The sequence below is a fragment of the Beta vulgaris genome, chromosome 8 (assembly GCF_026745355.1).
Source record: "Beta vulgaris subsp. vulgaris cultivar EL10 chromosome 8, EL10.2, whole genome shotgun sequence".
NCBI lineage: Eukaryota > Viridiplantae > Streptophyta > Magnoliopsida > Caryophyllales > Amaranthaceae > Beta > Beta vulgaris.
In genome coordinates this window covers 30,352,179-30,376,072 of record NC_079209.1, presented here as the reverse complement: position 1 = coordinate 30,376,072, position 23,894 = coordinate 30,352,179, and the positions used below count along the sequence as shown (strand labels likewise).

At 36.7% G+C, this 23,894-nt stretch overlaps 1 protein-coding gene across 1 annotated transcript in view; it reads right to left on the bottom strand.

Annotated features, from left to right (window-relative positions):
- LOC104901220 (187-kDa microtubule-associated protein AIR9) overlaps nucleotides 1-23,894 on the bottom strand; it is a 69,350-nt gene that overhangs the window by 21,289 nt on the left and 24,167 nt on the right. Inside the window, 16 exon segments of the mRNA XM_048634377.2 lie at nucleotides 326-533; nucleotides 949-1,038; nucleotides 1,041-1,069; nucleotides 1,174-1,369; nucleotides 2,043-2,162; nucleotides 2,235-2,308; nucleotides 2,391-2,475; nucleotides 3,279-3,447; nucleotides 4,007-4,125; nucleotides 4,423-4,591; nucleotides 6,102-6,229; nucleotides 6,546-6,663; nucleotides 6,759-6,943; nucleotides 7,083-7,130; nucleotides 7,213-7,313; nucleotides 15,199-15,334. Of these exon segments, the coding sequence (XP_048490334.2) occupies nucleotides 326-533; nucleotides 949-1,038; nucleotides 1,041-1,069; nucleotides 1,174-1,369; nucleotides 2,043-2,162; nucleotides 2,235-2,308; nucleotides 2,391-2,475; nucleotides 3,279-3,447; nucleotides 4,007-4,125; nucleotides 4,423-4,591; nucleotides 6,102-6,229; nucleotides 6,546-6,663; nucleotides 6,759-6,943; nucleotides 7,083-7,130; nucleotides 7,213-7,313; nucleotides 15,199-15,334 (1,975 nt within the window).

The window sequence follows — 23,894 nt, the reverse complement described above, 5'->3', positions numbered from 1 at the left end:
CAAGTTAAGCTTTTGACTTCAAGAAATGAACACCCAAACGAAGATGGGTCTCATATTTTTAACATCAAGAAAAGTGTAATAATATTACGCAACAAACTTACCACTGGCATTTCAGCCTATCTGAAACAAATAAAACAAACTCGGTATAAAGCATCAAGAAATACACAGATCTGAACTTACCTTAATCGAATTGTTATCGAAGAAAACAATTCAATAACATGTAATCAAGAATTCATACATGACATGAAATCAGTCTGTTATGTATGCTAAAGAAACTTGGATTTTCAAAAATTCATGCAGACATAAAATATAAAAAGCTACTTACCCAAACAGCAAACGGCAATTGTAATCTGATTCTGTGACTTCATAAGTCTGAGAATCAGCCCCAATTATCAAAGTAATAGTGCCCTCCGCTGTTTCTCTATACCAGCTAAACAGACTTGATCCTTCATAGCCCCCAAAATACTCCCCTTCACCAGAGAAAGTGCTCAAACTCAAGGCTTTGACACAAATATTTTGTACTACAGGATGAGCTGTCAAAATGAAACAGGTGAACTTCAGTATATGTGACTACAGAGAACCTGCATACAGCCTAAATTCCTATTCCCAGGCAAGTAACCAGGTATAAAAATAAGGCTCTAGAGACTAATAAAATTATCTACATGCAACAATGAATCAAAGGTCATTTATGACCCAACTATAATGAGAGAGCGCCATATTGAGGTCCCCCTTAGAATCTGACAGAAATAATACAGAACAAGCACTCAGAGCTACATACAGAAATCCCATTTCACCCCCCTGCTGACTCCCAAAGGAAAAAAAATTAAATGAAATACATGGCCAATCATCATTCACATACAATCATAGGCTAATAGCCACATCTTCATTCCCATTAGAAGGTGCCAACAAGAAAAACTGAGGCATTATAAAAGCAAACAGCTTTATTACCTGGGCCAACTGGATCATCAGAAACTGAAACTAATGGCTTGCCGGGTTTCCCATCTTTGCGTACCGGAACCCAATATAAAACTAAATATTCCCCACGTCATCCAGAAACGGTGTGTATGTACTGTAACATACATACATTCATCATTAGAAATATAGAAAAATCCAACTAAAGCATAACTCTTCATATGCCAAATCATGTGGAGACATAAGAAATATAGAACTTACACATCTCGACCACAAATTATAACATCATCATATGTTTCAGATATACCACTCAAATCAGATCCGTGAAGCTTCTTTTTTGTTCTATACCATATATATTCTCCTATACCTTCATGTCCACCAAAGTATCTCTTACATGGAAACACTTCCTCAGCCTCATGGCAAGCAGAAATTGTAAGCTCTAAACCAACAGGATCAGCTGTTTATATAAGAAAAAAAAAAAAAAAAAAAAAAAAAAAAAAAAATTGAAATGAAAAATAAATAGATATAAAATCATTCAACTGAGTGAATACTCAATAAAGGAATATTAACAACCAAATTTAGTACATTCAGCCCTCCTTCCTCCCTGCCCAACAATTCTATAGTTTTGTGACCAAGCACACATTTAGTCCCAAGAGAAGACAGCCACCCACTATCCAAAATAATGCTGTTTGAATGTTGATAAAATATCAAAGCCTAAGTCCCAAAATGATTTGGGATTGGCTAACATGAACATGCCAAGTGATGATTAACAATAGAAGAAAAATTGGTCAAATCCAAGCGAAACGCGTATCTATGATAGGAGGGTCTAAATACAGCAAACATAAAACTGGGATGAAATTAAGCCAGCTAGTCAAATTTAAAGAGTAAACACCATGCATTCTGATGTGCTTCTATTAAACCGAATCCGTCCAAGAAGAACAAACAGCACTGTGCAAAACATGGTAATGCGACTTAGCTAAAAATGTCCCACCAACATATACCAATATCTTCCACAAATCTGTTCACCCACATAATGGATCACATTCAGTGATTAATAACTTAATCAAATGAAATCTAAACAATAGATTGAGAAAGTATTTGTAAATAATTTGTGTGTCCAAATAACATACCGGGCATGATAATATCAGATATAATTCTCTGGGAAATTCCTCTAGCTCCATCGTTCCGAACAGGCGTGAAATTTACTTCAATGCAACTCCCAACATCATCAAGAGCTAAATCTAGAAACTCTGAAAATATAACAAGTTTAGCCTTATAGCAACCATTCATCTCTTTCCAAAGCATGTATATATCGTCCTCACCATTGGCAGACAGTCTCTTCCTGTAACCATCGTTTTGTACTCTAAACCACTCAATGTAGCAGTCGCCTTTCTTCCTGGAACAGGTCAGAAGGGTGATTAAAGGTACCAAAGGACAAGTCAAAGTCTGCAAGCATTTTTTCCAGCATAACATCTTACCCTCCAGTGTATGATGCACTAAAGGTCAATCGTTCTCCTTCTGTCATTGATCCTGAGAAGCTGAGTGCCTCACAAGACGGGGGACCTAGAATATCAATGTCATACAATTAAAAGAACCTCGGATTCGGCCAATTTCGATGTTTCAAAAGAATTGTCCGCCTGCAGGAGTCACATATATTTCAAAGAAGCATGCAATCTTTCGTAGTATAATACCCAGTTGTTTTTTAGGTTATTCGTCAAAATTGGTGCTGGTTTATTTCGCTAATCTAATTTGGATTCATTCAACTAGAAATGTTTATACATCAGACTTTTTGTTAGACGTGTGCAATGTAAAAGTTCAATCAAGAAAGTTTTGTGATTTAATAGACTAAAGTGATGTAAAAATGAGCAAGTTCAAAACGAAGGACATAAGCTAGTTTGTCCAATAGTCGCGCCAAAATGAGTCCGATTCAATTTTTGTAAAAGAGGGCGTACTATAGTCTATGCTAAGAATTAATAATGGGGGGAGGGTACTTTAGGAAAATTACTTATGGTCGCTAGAGTTATAAGGAAGTTAGTTAGGGAAGAAATTCCTAAAAGTACAAAACATTATGGAGAGGGAAATCATGCTGAAAATTGTGAGCTTTACTTCATATTTGAGAGAATGCAAGCCTCTGAAAGCTTGTATTTATCACTTATCAGTCTATGTTATAAATTCATCCATATAATCAATTGAAACTCTGTTATTATCCATTAATCCTAGTCTCTAAACTGTCCAATCTATTTCAATTCATAGCAGTCTATAACTATGTTGCAGTAGATAATTATGGTGAAAGTAAGAACTAAGCTCTTTTTTCCTGTAATGGAAATGTCTGCATTAGAAACTAACAAGGAGCACTTGAAAATTACCAGGATCTATTGGACCAAATTGTTCAGAGAGTACTACTGGACCACGTGCCCAGTCACTTCTAATTGGTTCACAGGATACTGATATATAGTGTCCAACATCATCAACCGAAAGTGTGTATGATGCTGTGATAGCACCATTAATTTCCATTTGTTGCCCACCTGAATCACTCTGCAACCACAAGTTGAATCTTGTAAGGACACTGTAACTGCTAAAGGATCACAGCCCCTAAGGAATATAAAGCTGAAATTTCTACTCCCTCTATCCTCAAATAAACTTGTTAGGCTTGGGCAAACATTTAAATAATTTTCAGTAGGGGAATGTAGGCTTTTGGCAGATAGTGTAAAAGTAAAAACAAAACGGCCAGTGAGACAAAGTGTGTTAGTGGAGGGCCCTACATCACATGGGATATGAAGACAGACAGTGAGAGATAGAAAGTTAGTGCCCTAGTGGAGGGGTGCACATCACCAGGGTTAAGTGGGTAAAATTTCCATTGAAGAAAGTGGGGAGCTCATTTGCTTACTTATGGATTGCCCAAATATATATACGGCAAAATTTATATCAAAATGGAGGGAGTACTATATCATACAGTTACAAGTCTCACGACCAAAATATGATGAAAAGTATGTATAGATAAGCCATTCGATCACACAAAAATAAAATAAACACGAAGGTCACATTGAGGGTGAAAATCAGTTATATCAAATAGAAAATGAACAGGACGCAGTACCCGAAACCAGCGAAAAACTGACTCTCCCTCTTCACCACCCCAATATGATTTTTCAGCTACCAATGTTGATCCTTCAATAGACTTGCCAGCTATTTGCAATGAAATTAACCTTGGGCTTCCTGTCAGATAATATAAGAAGCATCATGCATTGTTAATTTATAAGATGCACAAGTCTTCAGTTCACCATTTTGCTAGGCATACAATGCAACGTAGGAAGAATCAGGAATTTATTGCACCAAAGTCAAGCAAGCACTAACGATAGTGTACTGCAATCGACATACGATAGTTGCTTTAAGATGGTAATGAGAAGACATCAAATATGATAAAATATGATTTGAGGTGAACCACCCCTCCCCCTTCAAATGAAATTACAGCAAGCATAAGAAAATGTAACTGGCAAGATCAGATGTACTCACCAGCACGAACCCGCTCTTGTCCCATGCAGACCCTAGGTTCACCAATCATACCATCATCCCGAACAGGTATACATTTGAAGGAGACAAATTTACTGATGGCTTGCTTGGGGACTCGATACTGAAGATACCCTGAAACCTCACTAATTAAAGTGCCTGGTTCAGTTTCAACCTATAGATGGAGAAAATGTTAGCCAAGACAAATTATGGTTAATTTTTGGTGAGAGGTAATGCTACAGTAGTAGTCAATACACAGAATGCAACAAAAAGCAGCCAGGTAGAGATAGTGACATTTAATTCTGGAAAAGCATGCTACTGATAAATTTGGGATGAAAAGGCATGATTTTTCCTCTTCCTACTCCAAGCCCCACATGGGTTGAGAGGTGGAAGAGTTTCCACTTATGAAAAAAGCTAGATGCACTATAATGTCTTCCCCTTAGAAATCAAAGCGAATTTTCAATGGCTCACCTGTAGTGGCCAACCTTATCAGGTTGTGTGCAAACATGTTGGGGACTATTGTTAAACGATCAGCATGTTGAAAGCAAAGACTCTTTCCGGATTACTCCACAATCTCTCAACCAACTGCTTATCACTAGGCCCAAAACTAACAGCAAAGGACTATAAGCAAGTGCAAGCATAGAATCACCCATCATCAACAACCTTACTAGCTACTTCAATTCAATTCAGGAAAACGGTGATGCTACGAATTAAATGAATATTTTGGTACATTTTCTTATTTTGTACAAGAAAAAGCAAAATGGTCCTGATCTTTGCTTAATTATAGAATTAGTTCATCCACCCTTAACATCAATAATTTTTACTTTCTGCAAAATAAAGTCAATGCTGAAACCTGTTGTAGACTTGTAGTCTCTTGACTTATCTTCATCAGCCTAATGAATTTGATTGGTGCATAACCTCTCATTTCTTACTGATCTCCTGGTTTTGTTACAAAGATCCAAAGGAAGTTATAAATTATGAAATTAAGCAGTGACTGTAGATTGTTAATTATGTTAACTGGATTTATCGTCTGCTGTAAACTGTGTTCTAAGAGGAGGTAGGGGGGTTTTATTTACAAGTTCACCTGTATGATAGAATCAATCAGTCAGATACTAAGTAACACTAACAATGTGTTTTTCCCCCACTCCCCAGATTTAGCTCTCGTGGTCCATCAGAAAGTCAGAGTAAGACTAGATTGGAATTTCCGGCATCAATTGACACAGCAGAAGTCCATGAAGTCCATCCCAAAATGTAATGTACGGAGGTGTTTTGACTTTCACTTTGCACATCTGATACATATGACAGATAACTTGCTTTTGCAGAACCTTGATAAACATGACTTTTGGATCTGCAATTTCGTGATGCATAATCATCATATGACACTTTTATTGACACAACGACATTCTACAGTGTCCATCAAGCAACTGCTATATAATCAACCTTGTCCATATGTAGTTTTAACATATAAAGGGTCTATTGAGTATTATAAAGTAGATAATTGATGCATGGAAGAAATGGCACCATACTACCATGGGAAAGTACTTGCCACTTCTTGTTCACAGGGTTACTATAAGATTCAATTGTTCATGCAGCTACATTATGCTAACCCCTAAGTTTGCTGCTTACATTTCGTCTATGTTTATTTGAGAATGACAATGAAAATCAACTTGCAAGCAGAGTAGTACCTCGTGAAGATACCAATTATATATACTTCTTCCTTCATGACCACCTATATAACCATATGATGCTGTCAACATCTCTCCTTCCGCATAATTCCCAGTGACTAACAAGAAATTTAGGCTTGGAGAAAGATCTGCAAAATATTGTACAGGTATGAGTACAGAGATTCCCGAGAGCCCAACCCATAACTAACACTAACAATTTTCAGATATGAGAACCAAAGTTCCACTGTAGTTCAGAAAACTCGTGGAAGGAAAGTTGCAAATGTTTAGGACATCGATAGCAACTTGCACTCGTAGTTTGGTTCTTGGAATGTAGTTTTCATTTTCATGTAAGTGTCAAAGATTTATTCTCCAATTAAACTGTTCTTTGCACCCTATCATTGACAAGATCCACAATAGTGGAAGTAGTTGTTTCAAAGTTATAATAACTTGAAAAGGTATACATACTCTCAACAGTCTTCTCAGATATTACATATGCTGGTTCACCAGCTTCACCATCAGGTGTCATTGGAGAAAATTTTGCAACAATATAATGGCCAACGGCTCCCAATGGTATGCGAAAAGCCTGCATATGTAACATATGGCAAAAGGCATAAGCACGTGGATGTGACATATTGTTTTACATACAAACCACTATTTATTATCACCTATACCTCCCACCTTTGCAATCTTTGACATGCTTAAGGCTTCAAGACCATCCTCCCCTGATAGAGTTGACGAACTTGATTTGAACCATTGGACTCTGCTGGCCCCTTCAGTTCCTCCAGTGACTGTACCACTTACAGTAATCTTACTTCCCTCTCTTAGTTCACCAAGTATTCTTGTATTTGTTACCTTTGGAGGTGCTGCAGTTTGTCAAACATCATGAGACACAATGCTTCATAAATATAAGGAAAAGAGATGTCCCCATGAACAACCTTCTTTCACAACCCCAGAACATTCACAGAAAATCGAAACAGAAAAAAGGAGAAACCTGAACATCACCTTGCCTTACTACATCAGTAAACACAGATGCAGATTCACCTTCTTTACCTGTAATAGACACAAAGATTAGGAACTAGAGAACAAAGATGGAAACATCAATCAATCTTCACAAATCGTAGAGTTTACAGACCTTCGAAATTCACAGGTATATAAGTGAAAACCACACGGCTACCAACATCTTCCCGCGTCAACGTATACTCAGCAGCTCCACTTAAGATCAGTTCAAAAACTCTGGAAACAAAGAAAAGGGGAAAAAGAGATGTTTGTATGCCAGTTAGTGTTCCCAAAAAGCTTAGCATAGATACAAAAGATGGAAATTTCAAAGACACAAAACTCTCTTCATCACACATTACATCAGCTACATCAATTACGTTGGTATGGTTATCAAGATATAACCTTCATAGCATAATATTCACACATAGTTTGGAAATTTTATAAGAAAGTATTTAAATATCAGAATATAATGTTTTTCCTAAAGTTGTCAAGATTTCAAAAGCATTATGCTCTTAGAAAATATTACAATCAAACTTTTGTTACGTTGACTGGGAAGAAGTTTTGAGACCATTTACATGGAACCAACGGAGCGAGGGTAATAGATGAACAGAAAGAAAACGAGTCGTTTTGATCAAGTTTGGTTTGCACCAATCTGGTTCAGGTCATATTCTGGTACTGAATCATTTGGGTTGGATCCAGTTCGACTGTGTTCTATTGTCAGTTAGTGTATCATGAAAAAGCAAGCGATATTAGTCATAAACTTAAAATAACTTTCCTGTAATGCAGTTTTAAATTAGGCCGATATCAAGTTATCTAATTTCATATGCACTACTGGGTCGATTATTTTAGGTCCACTAATCCAGGTGAGGCTGTGTAAGGTCTGTAATGAAAGGCAGCAAAGAAGTTCATAATGTACTTGAGCCTGAGCAAATTCTCTACGAACTCCCACCAAATCACAGACATGCACAAACACATAGAAGATAACATCAACCTGCTAAGTGAACGATGTATAAAGATAATTCATGTCTGACGCCAAAATATGAACTAGACCAAACACATTTCCTAATAAATTTGCCCTTCGACAAGAAATTTTAGAGGCAATAGATAAAGACACAACATACTACCACTAATGATGAGTACAAAAACTATTATAGTAACACACTAACACTCCCTCCGTCCATGGAATTTTTCATATTTGGATTTGCCACAAATATTAAGGATGGTAATTAAAAGTGAATAAAGAAATTTGGTAGTGCATAAAAAAAAGAATAGGCAAGCAAAAGTGTTATGGTAGAGAAAGATAAAGGGTTGATGTAATGGAGAGAGGAAAGGAAAAGTTCGCTTCAAATGGAAGTGTAAAATTATTGTACTTCCTCTGTTTCAAAATAGATGGTACATTGTGATGAAAACGGACTCCTAGGCAAAATTTCATAAGTATGTTTAAGTAGTATAAAGGGAGGTAGATTAATTCTAGTGGTCCCATGTGAAAAGGAGGGAGAAAGAAAAAGTTGGGGAACACATGTATTAATTAAGTAAAATGGTAAAAGTGTAAGGCAAAAGTTACTAAATAAGGAAAAAAAAAACAATGCATCATCTATTTTGAAACACCCATAAATAGACAATGTATCATCTATTTTGAAACGGAGGAAGTATATGTTTTACGAGTTTCAAGTATTTGGGAAACAGAGTATGTTTCCTTATATAAGTAGTATATCTAGTCCACATAGACTTACAATTTATTATTCTTAATGCTATATATGTCATAAAGCTTCCGTATATCAATCTAAGTCAGTTGACATATTTCTCTCAAATTCTAAATGGTATCAGATGCCATGCACAGGATCCAGATCCGCAGTTCTTCTTCTTGTCTTACTCACACCTCTGTCGCTGCCTTGTTGAGGCGCATTAGCCATCTGCCAGTTCACTCCAGTTTGGCTAGTTTCTTCTCAATTTCGTTATCATGACTGCTGCGGAGGATGGTCTTTTAGCACACTATTCAATTGATTCATGATGCATCTTCCATATAATATCTACATCTTTCTGAAGGACCTAGTAGTTCTCTGTCTAAATATTTACTCAAAGACAATAACTTAAATGTTTGAGGAGAAAGCTATTGTGAATGCATTAGAAGGAAAAAAGTAAATTTGGTTTTGTCAATGGTGATTAAGTTAATCCCTCTATTGAACGATGTGCTGAATTCCTTGCTTGGAAAGCTAATAATTCGACTATTTGTGCGTGGATTTTAAATTTAATTGATGAATCTATTCAACCTAGTGTTGTATCTCACAAAACTGCTCTTGAGATGTGGAAGAGCTAGAGACATGTTACCGTGTTCCTAATGGGCCTCGCTTGCATCAATTAAAATTTGCATATCACTCACTTCGCCAAAAAGATTTATATGTGTTTGCATATTACAACAAGTTTGTTGCAAGGAAGATCTACTCTTTGGCTGAAAGTGAGGCTGCTCCTTTGTTTCGTGCTCGTATCGAACTCCACAGTCCAAAAGACTCATGACTTTGTTTTAGGCCTTGATGATGAACAATATAAGAGTCTCCACCTTCAAATTCTCGACATGGAGCATTTCCTTACTTCAAGTAAGGCTTTTTCTTTGGCTTCCCAAGAAGAGTGTCATCGGACTATTGTTTGTGATCGAGATGACAAGACTGAAATTGTTAGCTTTGTAGTTCAATGCTCTGCACATGACTCCGCCGACGTGCAATCATTGTGGTAAATTCAGCCATGATTATGAACGTTGCAATCAACGCATTGGTTATCCTAATGGCACTCGTGGAGGTTGAAATGGGAAGAAAGATCTGGACGTGGCTATGGTGGTCCACTTGTGGCCCCGGACAGTCGGGACATGTACAGGCAGCATTTCGGCAATAGTGGGGTTGGTGGCGTTGATAGCTTCAGACAGTCGGGTCTTTAGAATCATCAGATGCAACCTCATTACCCTTCTCGAGAATGTGACTTCAAATAACCAATATTTTGGTAAGACTATTGCTTCTACTTAGCTCCTTGATAGTGGTAATTCACATCATATGACACGAGTGTTGAATACTCTTATTGATGTATGTGAGGTCCCTCATAATTTCCTAATGGTGTAGGATTGCTGCAATCACTAAAGTCACTTGCGATTTGGACCACGGATTGGTTCTTCGGAATGTTTTACATGTTCCTAATCTTACATGCAATTTAATTTCCGCTGGTCCGCTTATTAATGACTCTCATCGTCTTTGTGTTATATACAGGGTTGCATAACGAGGATGGTGATTTGACTCCGGGGGGGCTTAGGAATGGGGTATATGTGTTTCAAGCAATGGATCAACGAATCAGCATATACTTCTACGGTGGATTTTGCGCTTCATCTACATCGTCGCGTGGGTCACCCTTCACGTCAGCATTTAGACGAATTAGACAAATGTGATGTGTGTTTTCGTGCTGAAAATACACGTAATGTTTTTCCTTTAGGTGAAAATAAAGCAGATGATTTATTTATTCTAATTCATTGTGACTTATGAGGCCCTTATACAAAGTCTTCTTCTACTGGTTCTCATTACTTTCTCACAATTGTGGATGATCACTCCCGTACTATCTAGGTCTATTTAATTAAGGAGAAGAGTCCTATACGCCTATACCTATTTCCTTACGCAATTTTTATGCCATGCTTAAAACCCAATATGATAAAATTGCGAAAATTGTCCGATCACAGAATGGTTCAGAAATTCCTACAACGCCTCTCATCCAATTTTATCAAGATATGGGTATTTTGTTTCAAACGTCATGTGGTAATACCCCAGACACCACAACATAATGGGAGCGTAGAGCATAAACACATAAATATTATAGAAATCTCTAGGGCCTTGCGTTTTTAAGCTTCATTACCAATCCGTTTTTAGAGTGACTATGCGCAAGCTGCGGTCCACTTTATCAATCGGACCCATACATTCGACGCAGATCACTGTTTATGCCGATTTTGTACTAAGTACTCAAAAGGAATAGGGAGCCAACAACAAGATCTTTATACTAAGGCAATCAATATGAACGAATCAATGAAATACGTAAAATGAAACAGTAAAAAGACAAACAAATTGTTGACGGGGAAAACCCGAATGACAGGAAAAACCGCGGGCGATTCTCTTGATCACCAATCCACTAGTAGGCCAACGCCGTCAATACAATAGGGAATTACAATGGCAATGTTTGTTTCTCTTCGTAACAATGAACAATGATAAGAGAGTAGATAGCTTGGTGAGTATGAGAGTCAATGTGAGCTAAAAAGGAAGAGAGAGAAAACTAGGTTTACATTAGACTAATATATATATATACTTCGTAGAATATTCCATGCAACAGCCTTCTTTGTTCCTTTTTGACGGAACACGTCACCCTATTTTGTAGCGTAATCCCACTTCTTCCTCAACTGCCAAAACAAAGAAATAGATTTCCTCTTAACTTGGTCACACTTCTTAGTGGCCCAACTGCTATACTCTTCAAATTCACAACCCATGCTGCCGCCAAAACTCCAAAACCTGGGCAACAATTGCCCCTAATTGACGTGTGTCCTAAAACTGTTTTTGGGAAAAACCGTCAATTACTTGCCTTGAGACGGAGGAGTGTGAAGCCATCTCCTTTGGAGGCTCAGCCATTCGTGATGCAAGAGGGAGTCTCCCACCTAAGGCCCCTACCCTTACTGTTGTCCATCAGCACAAGCGGTGTTAACTAATTCCCTGATTCCCCCGCGAATCGCGAATTGGAAAAGCGCATTATGGTCGATTTTGTTTCGTTTTTGGCTCATTTTGGGAGAATTGGCGAACTCAAAAGGCAAATTAGATAGCGAATCAGGTAACACTAAGCATGGCTGCACCTTCCTATAGGCTGACGTAAGTATATTAAAAACATAGATATATGGACCAACATACCAAGCCTAATAAAATATTAATTTATGGTCCATGATTCATAAACTAGTATTCTAGTACTCACTCCCCCCCCCCAAATTCACCATCCTAGGCTCCAAGCATTTGCAGCCGCCACGCAAACCTCGTGCTCCTAGCTAGCTTCCCCACTCTCTCTCTCTCTCTTGAAGGTTGGCGACGCAGAAGTTCATCGTCCGCACCATTCTCGTCATTCTCTCTCTCGCTTCGGTCTTCGCTCATCACCATCACCATTCTCACCGGCGCATAAGCTTATCACCGGAGAAGAAACTCGTCACCAGTGCAAAAACCCACTATTTTCTAACAGCTTTTTGGTGTTTTGCGACAAATATATGACAGGTACATAGTTTTTTATTTTTACGGTTGTTTTCCACTTTTTGATTTCATTTGCTAATTTGGGTATATAATTTCGGTTTTTAATTTAGATTCGATTGTGTATTGCTATTGGAAATGTAATATTTGTTATGATGGTTATGATTTTTGACTATTTATGTTTGATTATAATTTTGTTTGTTATGTTTTGTTATGAATATTTGTTACTTGTTAGCTTCATTTTGTGAAATTAATTGTGCATTCTGTGTGGGTGGTGTGTGTTATGCGGAGTGTGGTGTGTGTTGTGTGTGCTGTTGTGATGCGTGTGGTGTGGTGTGTGGTGTGTGGCGTGTGGTGTGTGTTAGTGTGTTGTGTGCTGCTGTAGTGTGTGGTGTTTGGTGTGTACTGCTGTAGTGTGTGGTGTTTGGTGTGTGCTGTTGTGGTGTATGGTGTTTGGTGTGTGCTGTGTGTGTGGTGTTTGGTGTGTGTTGTTATGCTACTGTGGTGTGTGGTGTGTTGGTAATAGTTTTTATTAATATTTCTATCATTTGTGCTGTTTAAAAACAATGGACATCTTTTACTAATTTTTTGGTACATGAATGTTTGTAGGTTTTTTCGACCTTTAAAGAAGATTGAAGCATCAAACTTGTAATCGAGTGAAGAAATTTTGTTTTATAATAGGTTGTTTCTTATTTAAGAGACTAAGAGTTGTGTAATTGTATTTTTAGATCATATTGTTGTTTTAGAGATAATTTCTATCATTTGTTTGTTTAAAATAATCAAATGGACGCATGGAAGAACTTGAATATTTTTTAAATGTTTGATCATTGTAGTAACTTTAATGATTTTTAAAAGAAAACATTAATGTAAAACTAATTTTACATTATTTACTCTTAGCGAACAATCGAGCGGAGATCGAGTCGAGCTTCTCGAGCCTATCGAGCTCGAGTCAAGTTTCGAGTTTTGAGTTTTGAGTTTCGAGTCGAGTTGGGAAAAAAATTAACGAGCACGAGTCGAGCAAGGGCTTAACGAGCTTAACGAGTTTTCGAGTCGAGTCGAGCAGGGTTTGCGAGTTTTCGAGTCGAGTCGAGTCGAGCAGGGCCCTGCTCGCGATCGACTCGCTCGATTAGCACCCCTAGTTATAGTGCACACATTTCTTGATATTTGATGTAAGCCATGAAGTGGGAGGTGCACCAATAAGATGATATTAATGCATTTCTTCATGGTGATTTGGATGAAGAGGTTTATATGCATCTACCTCGAGGTTTCTCGAGTGCTACCAAGAGAAATAAAATTGTTGTCTTAGTAAGTCTTTATATGGATTGCGACAGTCGAGTCGTAATTGGTTCTTCAGGCTTACATCATCCCTTCGAAAGTACGGTTTTCGGCAATCTCATGGCGATCATATTCTTTTTACCTTTCCAAAGGGGGTGGATTTTTTAACCATAATAATCTATATTGATGATATTTTGGTGGCCAGTAATAATACATCTTTGTGCGCATCGTTTAAACGCTATCTTGATGAGTTTTTTCGTCTGAAGGACCTTGGTCCGTTTATATATTTTCTCGGCATCAAATGTGCTTAGTCTTCGGATGGGATGTTCTTGAATAAACGTAAATACGCTTTGAATGTTTTAGCCGAGGTCGACCTTCTTGCATGTAAGCGTGTTGACATGCCTCTCCCGCAAAATAATCATCTTGTCATGTCTAGTCCACTGTTTACAAATCAGGCTCAATACCATCGTATTGTCACAAGGTTAATTTATCTCACCATTATTCGTCCAGATTTGTGGTCTTTCATACATATCTTATCTCAATTTATGCAAAGCCCACGGCAAGATCATTTTGATATGGCAATCCGCATCTTAAGATATGTAAAAGGTCACCCACATCAAGTATTGATGCTACCTGTCGATTCAGATTTACAAGTTTATACATATTGTTGTTCTCTTTCTTGTCGTTCGGTGACTTTATATTTTGTAGCCTCAGGTAGTTCTTGTGTTTCGTGGAAGACGAAAACGCAATCCACATTTTCTCAATATCGGCCGGAGTTAAGTACCACACAATGGCTCATGCATGCCGGAAGTTCAGTGGTTGCGAGTCCTTCTCGCCACCAAGCAGCGATTCATATTACTACTAACCCGGTATTTGAAGAGAATTTGAAGCATATTGACATTGACCGTCATTTTATTCGTGACCTACTACAGTATAGCATGATCTCTATGGCACACGTTGGTACTAAGTTCCAGTTGGGTATCCGTACCCTTATGCTCCAACTTGTGGGGATGTATTGGATATGTTTAGGATTCAAGTATTTGGGAAACTAGAGTTTGTTTCCTGGTAGAGTTAGTAGATCTAGTCCACAAAGAATTAGAATTTATTATTCTTAGGACTATAAATATTGTAAAGCTTCACCATATTAATCTAAGTCAATATACATATTTCTCTGGATAACCCAAAAAAGAAAGTTCGTAAATTCTTATGGGCCATAGGGAGTAATTATATGTAATGAACTGGCATCTTTAGGACACATTAAAGAAGAAGATTATGGACTTAGATGGAACTTGATTGATAATTTTCTGAAAAACAGTAAGATGAGGATAGTAATTACAAGCTTTCAAGAGGCTTGCTCTCTTCCAAAAGGACTCTTAAAAGTTCATCCAAAATACTACTGAATATTCAACATGATTTCTCTCTCCCTATTCCATTCTATTTATACAGATATTGTGCCTAACTCCCTAGCTTTTTCATCAAGCTACTACTAAAACTAACTAATTATTGCAATACCAAAAATACCCCTCTCCCTAGGTTGATTCATTACATTATACTTCATGTCTCAATAGTCGATAAGGATGTGAGAGTCCAGATTAATTACTAACCTTGTATCCTTATTTTCACGCAGCCATTCATACTTGCTAGGACCTTCCCGTCCTCCAATGTAATCTCCAGCACCCTTGATAGCGTTGCCTTCGACATAATCTCCAATTATGCTTAGATTAGAGACTGATGGAGGAGCTGACCATCGAAATTGATCATGGTTAATACTGAACAAAATAAATTATCTTTCTATGAAGAACATGACACTCGATAGAAACTGGTAATTAGTCTGCATAATGATCCAAGAAATTACTAAATCATAATCCCCCAGTAAATACATGAATTAAGAGCATTTCAAAAACAAAAATTGTAAACGGGAAAGTCAAATTAAAAGATAAGAGAAGTTAATGTGAGAATATATAGTTATAATTAACAAACTAATTAATTCTGTAAGAATATAAGCATTATGAATTAATGTGAAAACACAAGAGAAGGTGTAGGAAAGAAAAGAGAAAATAATGGCGGAATGGTAAGAAAGGAAAACAAGTTTTGTCGTTTTCTTTAGTAAATGAATTTAAGTCATTCTTTGTTTAGAGCATGTAAGTTGTTATAAATAGCTTAGCTTGTAATGTAGAAATTTAATTCATATAAATCACATCATAAGAGTTTAGTTTAAGAAAAGTGTATTTTTTCTTAAATTACATCTATTAGTTCCTTCATAGTGGTTGTTTGTTTATCCCTAAAATATTATTTATTTTGTGAGGTATCGATTCCGTTATCTACTAGAAGTCAAATTTCCGTTGCCAGCTTTAACAATTGGTATCAGAGCCAACGTCAAAATATTAAGTTGTAAATTTTATATTTTTCAAAAATACTTATAATGGCATCTACTAGTGCCTAGTGGAACGGTAAAAGTTGGAAAATGAAATTGAAAAATTCAATGGGAAAAATGATTTTTCCTATTGGAGAATGCAAATGAAAATTTTACTTGTATCACAAAAGTTGGACAATGCATTGGCGGGAAGAGAGGGAAAAGAACAAAAACGTGAGGACATGAAGGACGAGGATTGGGAAGAGTTAGATCTTGAAGCACGAGCGGCTATAATCTTATGCCTTGAGAGGGATGTTGCATTCTTGGTGAATGAAGAAGCAAGGGTTGCTGGCGTGAGGTCAAAGTTAGAGACAAATTTCATGACGAAAACTCTAACAAACAGAATCTATCTAAAATCCAAATTGTATACATGCAAGATAGAAGAAGGTACCACAATCCGGGATTATATCAGACTTAAAGGATATCGATGTGAAGGTAGGTGAAGAAGACCAAGCACTCATGCTATTACTTTCATTACCAAAGTCCTACGAAAATCTAGTTCAAACATTGATGCTTCTCGGTGATACTCTAACCATGGATGAGACTAGAACGTCGCTTTTAGCGGATGAACTTTGAAAGGTTACTACAACTGGAATGATGTCTAGTAATGGAAGAGAATACAACAAACAAGCTCGGGGATTTTTGGGGACGAGGCAAGGGAGGAAAGTCTAGATCAAAGTCTAGACCTCTTGTGGAAAGACCGTGTTTCAAATATGGTGAGCTTGGTCATTTTAAAGCTAATTGCCCAAATAGGAGGGTAATATTCAAGAAGAACGACAACGACAACTCTAGAGGAAAACAGCATGAAAAATAAGAAGCTAATTTTGTCTCAAATGACAAGGATGATTATTGGAACTCAGTTTCACAAAAATGCAATGAGATATATGGTAAATGGATGCTTAATCTGGGAGCATCACACCATATATGCCCAAATAGAATGTGGTTTACAACTTACCGAAGCTTGGATGGTGGAACTGTTTTGATGGAAAATGATCATGCTTGCAAAACGATTGTGTTGGGTACTATCGGAGTCAAGATGCATCATGGAACAATAAAAACCTTGAAGGATGTGACACACATTCCTGATTTGCGAAAGAACACTATTTCACTTGGGTTGTTAAAGAATTATGGTTACAAAATAGTCTTGGAGAATGGAATTTAAAAAGTTATTTGTGGTTCCTTGGTAGTGATGAAGGGGATTCGTCACGGAAATCTTTATCCTCTTTTGGGAACAACTATTACATGTGATTTAACAGTTGGAATTTAGAAGTTGTAATCGATGGAAGTAAAGACCAAACAGAATGCACGAACATATGGCACATGGGCCTTGGGCATATGTCAGAAAAGGGTCTTCATTGCCTAGTGGACAAGGTTTGTTGAAGAACATGAAGAAGCCACAAATGGAATTTTGTAAGCATTGTGTGAATGGAAAAGCGAACACAGGGTCAAATTCTCTACAAGCAAGCCTAGAGGGTTGTTAGACTATGTGAATACGTATGTTTGGGGTCCGGCTAAAGTTGCTTCCAAGGGAGGTTCCGGGTACTTTGTTACAGTTGTTGATGATTATTCTATGTATGCTTGGATTTATTTTCTTAAGCATAAGAATGAGGTATTCGACATTTTCAATAGGTGGGGAGCAATGGTTGAGAACACAACGGGTCGAAAGCTAAAAATTGTACGGTACAGTAAGGAGTTTTGTGATCAAGAAGGCATTGTGAGACACTGGACAATTATACACTATGGCTGAAGGTGTATGCACTCTAATTCTAGTTTAGGCAAAGAATGGTGGGCAGAGTCGGTTGCTACAACTTTTTATGTAGTGAATCGATCACCACATTCTTATTTAGATGGTGACACGCCTTATAAGGTGTGTCAGGGGAACATGCAGATTACGAAAGACTTAAGAGTCTTTGGGTGCATAACTTATTATCATGTTAAGGATAACAAGCTTGATGAAAGAGCCAAGAGAGCAATGTTTTTGGGGTATCCAAAAGGGGTTTAAGGCTATTGTCTTTGGAGTATAGGGGATTCTAAATTTGTAATCAGGAGGGATGTGACCTTTGATGAAAGTTTTATCGTAGCTTTATCGAAAGTTATGATGCCTAATGATGGTGATGTGGGAATGACTACAAATACTCAAGTGCGTGAGACAGAATCTATATACGAACAAGACTTCTAGTCATGTTCAGGTGGCTTCTAGTCATGTTCAGGTGGAGCATCCTGTTGTTACTCAAGATGAGGAGCATAAGCTTGATCATGAGGAGATTCGGCAGGAAAATGCACATTTATTACAACAACAGCAGCAGGATTCTTTGGCATCCACTAGGCCAAAGGGGAATTATAAAGCAGAATGAGGCATTATGGGGAGATAAGCTTGCTGGAATATGCATTCTCGGTATAAAGTGGTCACCTTCAAACAAGCTATCAAATCCAAGGATAGTGAGAGTTGGATGGTCGTTATGAAGGAAAAGATGCAATCTCTCCATAAGAAGAAGACATGGGAGGTGTTGTAAGTGGGCGTACAAAAGGAAAGAGGGTCCCACCGAGTCGAGTGATACAAGATATAAGGCTAGACTAGTGGTCAAGGGATTTGCAAAGCGAGAAGGTGTTGATTATAATGAGACTTTTTCTCCAGTGGTAAAACACACTTCTATTTGGGTGCTATTAAGTCTTGTTGCTCATGGTGATCTTGAGCTGAAACAACTTGATGTAAAGACAGCCTTCTTGCATAGCAACTTGGATGAGGAAATCTACGAGGGATACAAGGTTGAGGGTAAAGAAAGTCATGTATTTCGCTTAAGGAAATCACTTTAAGGGCTTAAGCACTCTCCTTGATAGTGGTATAAGCGATTTGACTCATTTATGTTAAAGCAAGAGTTCTCAAGAAGTGCTTATGATTGTTGTGTGTACATTCGTAAACTTTGTGGAGGTGATTTTATTTAGCTTATATTGTATATGGCTGAAATGCTTATTGCTTCGAAAAGCAAGGTGGAGATAGGTAAATTAAACTCAACTTGGTAAGAGTTTGAGACAAAGGACTTGGGCGCTGTAAAGAAAATACTGGGTATGGAGATTAGAAGAGTGATCAAACTAAAAATTGGTCTTGAGCCAAGAAGGCTACATTGAGCGGGTTATTGAAACGTTTGGGATGAAAGGTGCTAAGTCACTGAAAACTTCATTGGCTCCACATTTTAGACTATCTGGTAAACAATCTCCCACTACAGCGCAAGATAATGCATACATGGATAATGTACCTTATGCTAGTGCAGTTGACCGTTTAATGTACGTCATGGTTTGTACACGTCCACACATTTCATGAGCAGTTATGTTGTAAGTAGGTTCATAGCGATTCCTGGATATTCACATTGGGAAGCTATGAAATGGGTTTGAAGGTACTTAAAAGGTATCATTGACACGGGATTGTGCTTTGGTCGAGATACATGTCAGGTAAGCGGCTTCGTTAATTCAAATCATGTGCGTGATTTAGATAAACGACAATATACTACTAGTTATGTGTTAAAATACATGGCGCTCCGGTTAGGGTGCGTTCTCTTCAACTTATTGGCCTGAACTTATCTGAACTGAACCTATTTAACCAGGTAAACTTATTGGAACTTATTAAACCTGATTGGACCTGATTCAACTTATTGGACCTTATTGAACCTGATTGGAACTTATTGGACCTGATTGAAACTTATTAGACCTGATTGGCCCTGATTGAAACTTATTAGACCTTATTGGACCTGATTGGAACTTATTAAACCTTATTGGACCTGATTGAAACTTATTTGACCTTGTTAGACAAAAAAATTGACGAGTAATAACATAAATATTACCCCTAATGTACATACTACCCCTCAAAATTTATTAGGGAAATTTCCTCAGGGGTCCCTGAGGTTTGACGTAATTCCCAAATTACCCCTCACATTTGGGGAATTCCTCAGATACCCCCGAGGTTTGTGTTTGGGTCTAAAATACCCTTACTCTTGACGGAACCCTAACACCGTTAACTTTTTTTTCTCTCTTTCTTCAGTTTCTCTCCTTCCTCCCACCGTCCTCCATGGATGAATCTCCAAGCTTTCTCTCTCCTCCCACCATCCCCCACGCACCATCCTCCACACTTTACCCAATTTTCTCGCAGCCCCTGCCTCGGCCGTCACTCGCCGGAGCTTATAGACCTTATAGACCTGATTGGAACTTATTGCCCTGATTTGCCTTTTTGCAACTTATCTGAACTTATCTGAACTTATTGGACCTGAAACTTAATTTTTTAAGTTGAAGAGAACGTACCCTTAGTTGGCGATCAATGTAGTGGCTCTATCTACGACAGAGGCTGAGTACATGGCTACGACAGAAGGAGTTAAGGAAGCATTGTGGTTATGAGGACGTCTAGATGATTTGGGGTTCAAGCACGAATGTGTGAATCTTAGTTGTGATAGCCAAAGTGCAATTCATTTGGTCAAACACAAGTTCATCATGCTCGAACCAAGCATATAGATGTGAGATATCATTTTGTGCAAGATGTTACAGAAGAAATAAATATTTCTCTATTAAAGGTGCACACAAATGAGAACCCTGTAGACATGTTTGACCAAAGTTGTGTGAGGAAATAAATTCCAACATTGTTTGGAATTGTTAAATATTGTCCCATGTTAAGTTTTACATGGAAAATAAATGGAACTACGATTGGTCTGATCCTGGTCAAAAGGTACGAAGGTAGTCATTATCACAATTGTGCAACCGGATATGTATTACATAATGTGTTCGTCCAAAATTTGAATGTTCTTCATATAATGAACGAGGTGGAGAATTGTGAGAATATATGGTTATAACTAACAAACTAATTAATTCTCTAATTTAAGCATTATGAATTAATGTGAAAAGAAAAGAGAAGTTGTAGGAAAGAAAAGAGGAAATAATGGCGGAATGGTAGGAAAGGAAAACAAGTTTCATTGTTTTCTTTAGTAAAAGAATTTAAGTCATTCTTTGTTTAGAGCATGTAAGTTGTTATAGATAGTGTAGCTTGTAATGTAGAAATTATAATTCACATCATAAGAGTTTTGTTTAAAGAAAGTGTATTTTTTCTTACATTACATTTATTATTTCCTTCACAGTGGTTGTTTGTTTATCCCTAAAATATTAATTATTTTGTGAGGTATCGATTTCATATTATCTAGTAGAAGTCAAATTTCCGCTACGAGCTCTAACACATTACAACAAAGGTGGTAGTATGCATGGTTACTAACCCTCGGAGAGAAAGCATAAGAGGATCGTGTGAACGCCTTCGTTGGGTTATATTTATGACTCTTAATCTTTTAGTATAATTATAGTTAGATTTAGCTTACAAGTTTTTACTATTCCACTTGGAATAGGTTTTTCTTAGTTTAAGCAAATTAGGACTCTTTTATTCTTATCTAGGTGTTAGGCATGTTTATCTTAGGAAAAATTGTTTTTAATAAGCCAACCTTTGGTTGATCTTCTCAAAATAAGTCAATCTTTTGATTATCTTAGAATAAGTTAACCTTGTATCTACTTTAAACGAGTTAATGACGTCGAAATTATGATACGTGTCATATTTTAATAGGATCACATTGTGATTTCACTCATTTATAGCAAAAGTGAATAAGGTTGACTTATTGTAAGAAGAACGTGCAATGGTTAGCTTATTAAAAATTATTTTTTCCTTTATCTTATTGTGTTAAGAATTATAGTAGGAGTATGACTTAGAACTTGTCCTAAGCATAGTAGGCTTGGAGTATAAATAGATCAGTTATTTGTGTTATTCAATTCATTTTCAATTCATATAGTGAGTTTATTATTTTCGAGCTTTTAAAACACAAACTTCTAAAGTTGGTGTCTTTGCCTTTAGGGTTCAAACCCTTAGTTTAATTTGTGGTGCTTTGCTTTATTGAATTACTCTAAGTATTATCCGGTTACTAATCACTAGTTACGAATCCGTTGTTATTCATCTACGTACATTGACTCTCTAAACACAATCAATCCATTAATTACGCACCTTATTTAGTCTTTACAAGGTTAAATATATCAATTCATATACCAATATGAACTGAATATATATAAAAAAAAAGTTAGAAATTAGATGTTGGATTTATTTCAATGTATATTTTGAAGAATATTATTTATTTATTTGTAATTATACTAATAGGTGACGAGAATATTAATTGTCAAAGTTGTGCTTTTGCAAATGTGCAAGCCAAAAAATTGCAACTAGAACTTCTAGTCTAGAAGTAATAAAATATGAGGGTAACAAGTACCAACACTGCAAGACACTTAAGAATACTATGGCTCTGTTTAGCAATTAGTTAGCTATGAGCTGATAGTATTAGGCTATTAGCTAATAGATGATGCTGATTCTATTAGCTGATTTGACTAGCTGATTCTATTAGTTGCTTGTATAAAGGTGTTTGGTAAATAGGTGATAGCTAAATGCTAATTGATTGTGTATAATCACCAATAAGGACATTTGCATAATGTTCACTTTGTGCTTTTTGTTGTTTATAAGATATATATGTTTGGTGAACATATAATAAGACATACTAAAATGTAATAATTTAAACCATTGCTAAAATTCAATATTATTCTAAAATTTTTGAATATTCAAATTTATGAGTTGATAATTTGCAAAGTTATTAATAAGCATATGGGCAAATCCATTAGTGTAATTTATATTGTTTATAAAATAAATATGTTCGGTAAAAAAAAATTCACAATAAGGCAAGATTAACAAAAAATTACAAGAAGAATAAAATATAGTAAGCTTAAAAGATCAACCACTAAATAATATTTACAAATATAAACAACAAATGGTAGAATGGAGAAGCATCAAACAACACAGGGAAAGAAAAACAAATTAACGAAGACCCATAATAATTGATAAGCAACTCAATCAGATGTACAACGAAGAAAAAAAATTAACAACTCTAATAAAGATAACGAGATGCAGTAGAAGGACTTCACCTTTTCCATATTTGAACAAGAGTCAAATGGAGAAGTACTAAAACAACATAGAAAGAATTAATGGTTTTTAATTTGTGAAATATGTTAACTATAGGGATATCTAGGTAAGGGTAGTAATTTTAAATAACTTTAGAATATAAATATAACTTCCCCACTCATTCTCAAACCTCTAATATCAAAAAGCTCCTCCCCCCAACTTTTTCAAAAAGAGCTTTTTGAGCCCAAAAAGCTATTTCAAACCTCTAATATGAAATTTTCCACCTCTTAATTTACCCCAAACCTCTCTTTACCAAACAGGGCCTATATGAAAGTACAACCATAGCAAGCCAACTATCACTTTGGTATCCCAGATCCTATAACAAAGTATGTTATGTGAACTCTTGGCTGATTGCCAACTCCTTGCACATGAAATTCCCTACTATCTTTGACTCACCCTTCCTCATGAAAACAAATGTATAGTACCCACAGGCCACAGTATATCACAGTTACCTAACAGATTGAGCATGCTAACTCTTGGCTGATAGCCAACTCATCGCACATGACATTTCCTACTATCTTCGACTCGACCTTCCTCGTGAGAATAAACGTATAGTCCCCATATGATGTTATCTAACAGATTGAGCATGTCAACATAACAAATATAATTAAATATTATCAGGGGCTCTTGAAGTAGCAAGCCAAGCATGCATTTTCGAAAATGATGGCAAGCACAGAAAGCGTCAATGTGTCAAATATCTAAGTCAAAACTTTATACGTAATTACTGCTTTAAAATTTCCCTAAAAAGAAATGCAGCGAAGAGAAGAATTGTATTAAAGATACAAGAGAGAAGAATAGAAAAGGAGTATACTATCCAACATGCATAATCATTGCACAGGTCATAGAGGTGATGAAAGAAACAGATATAATAT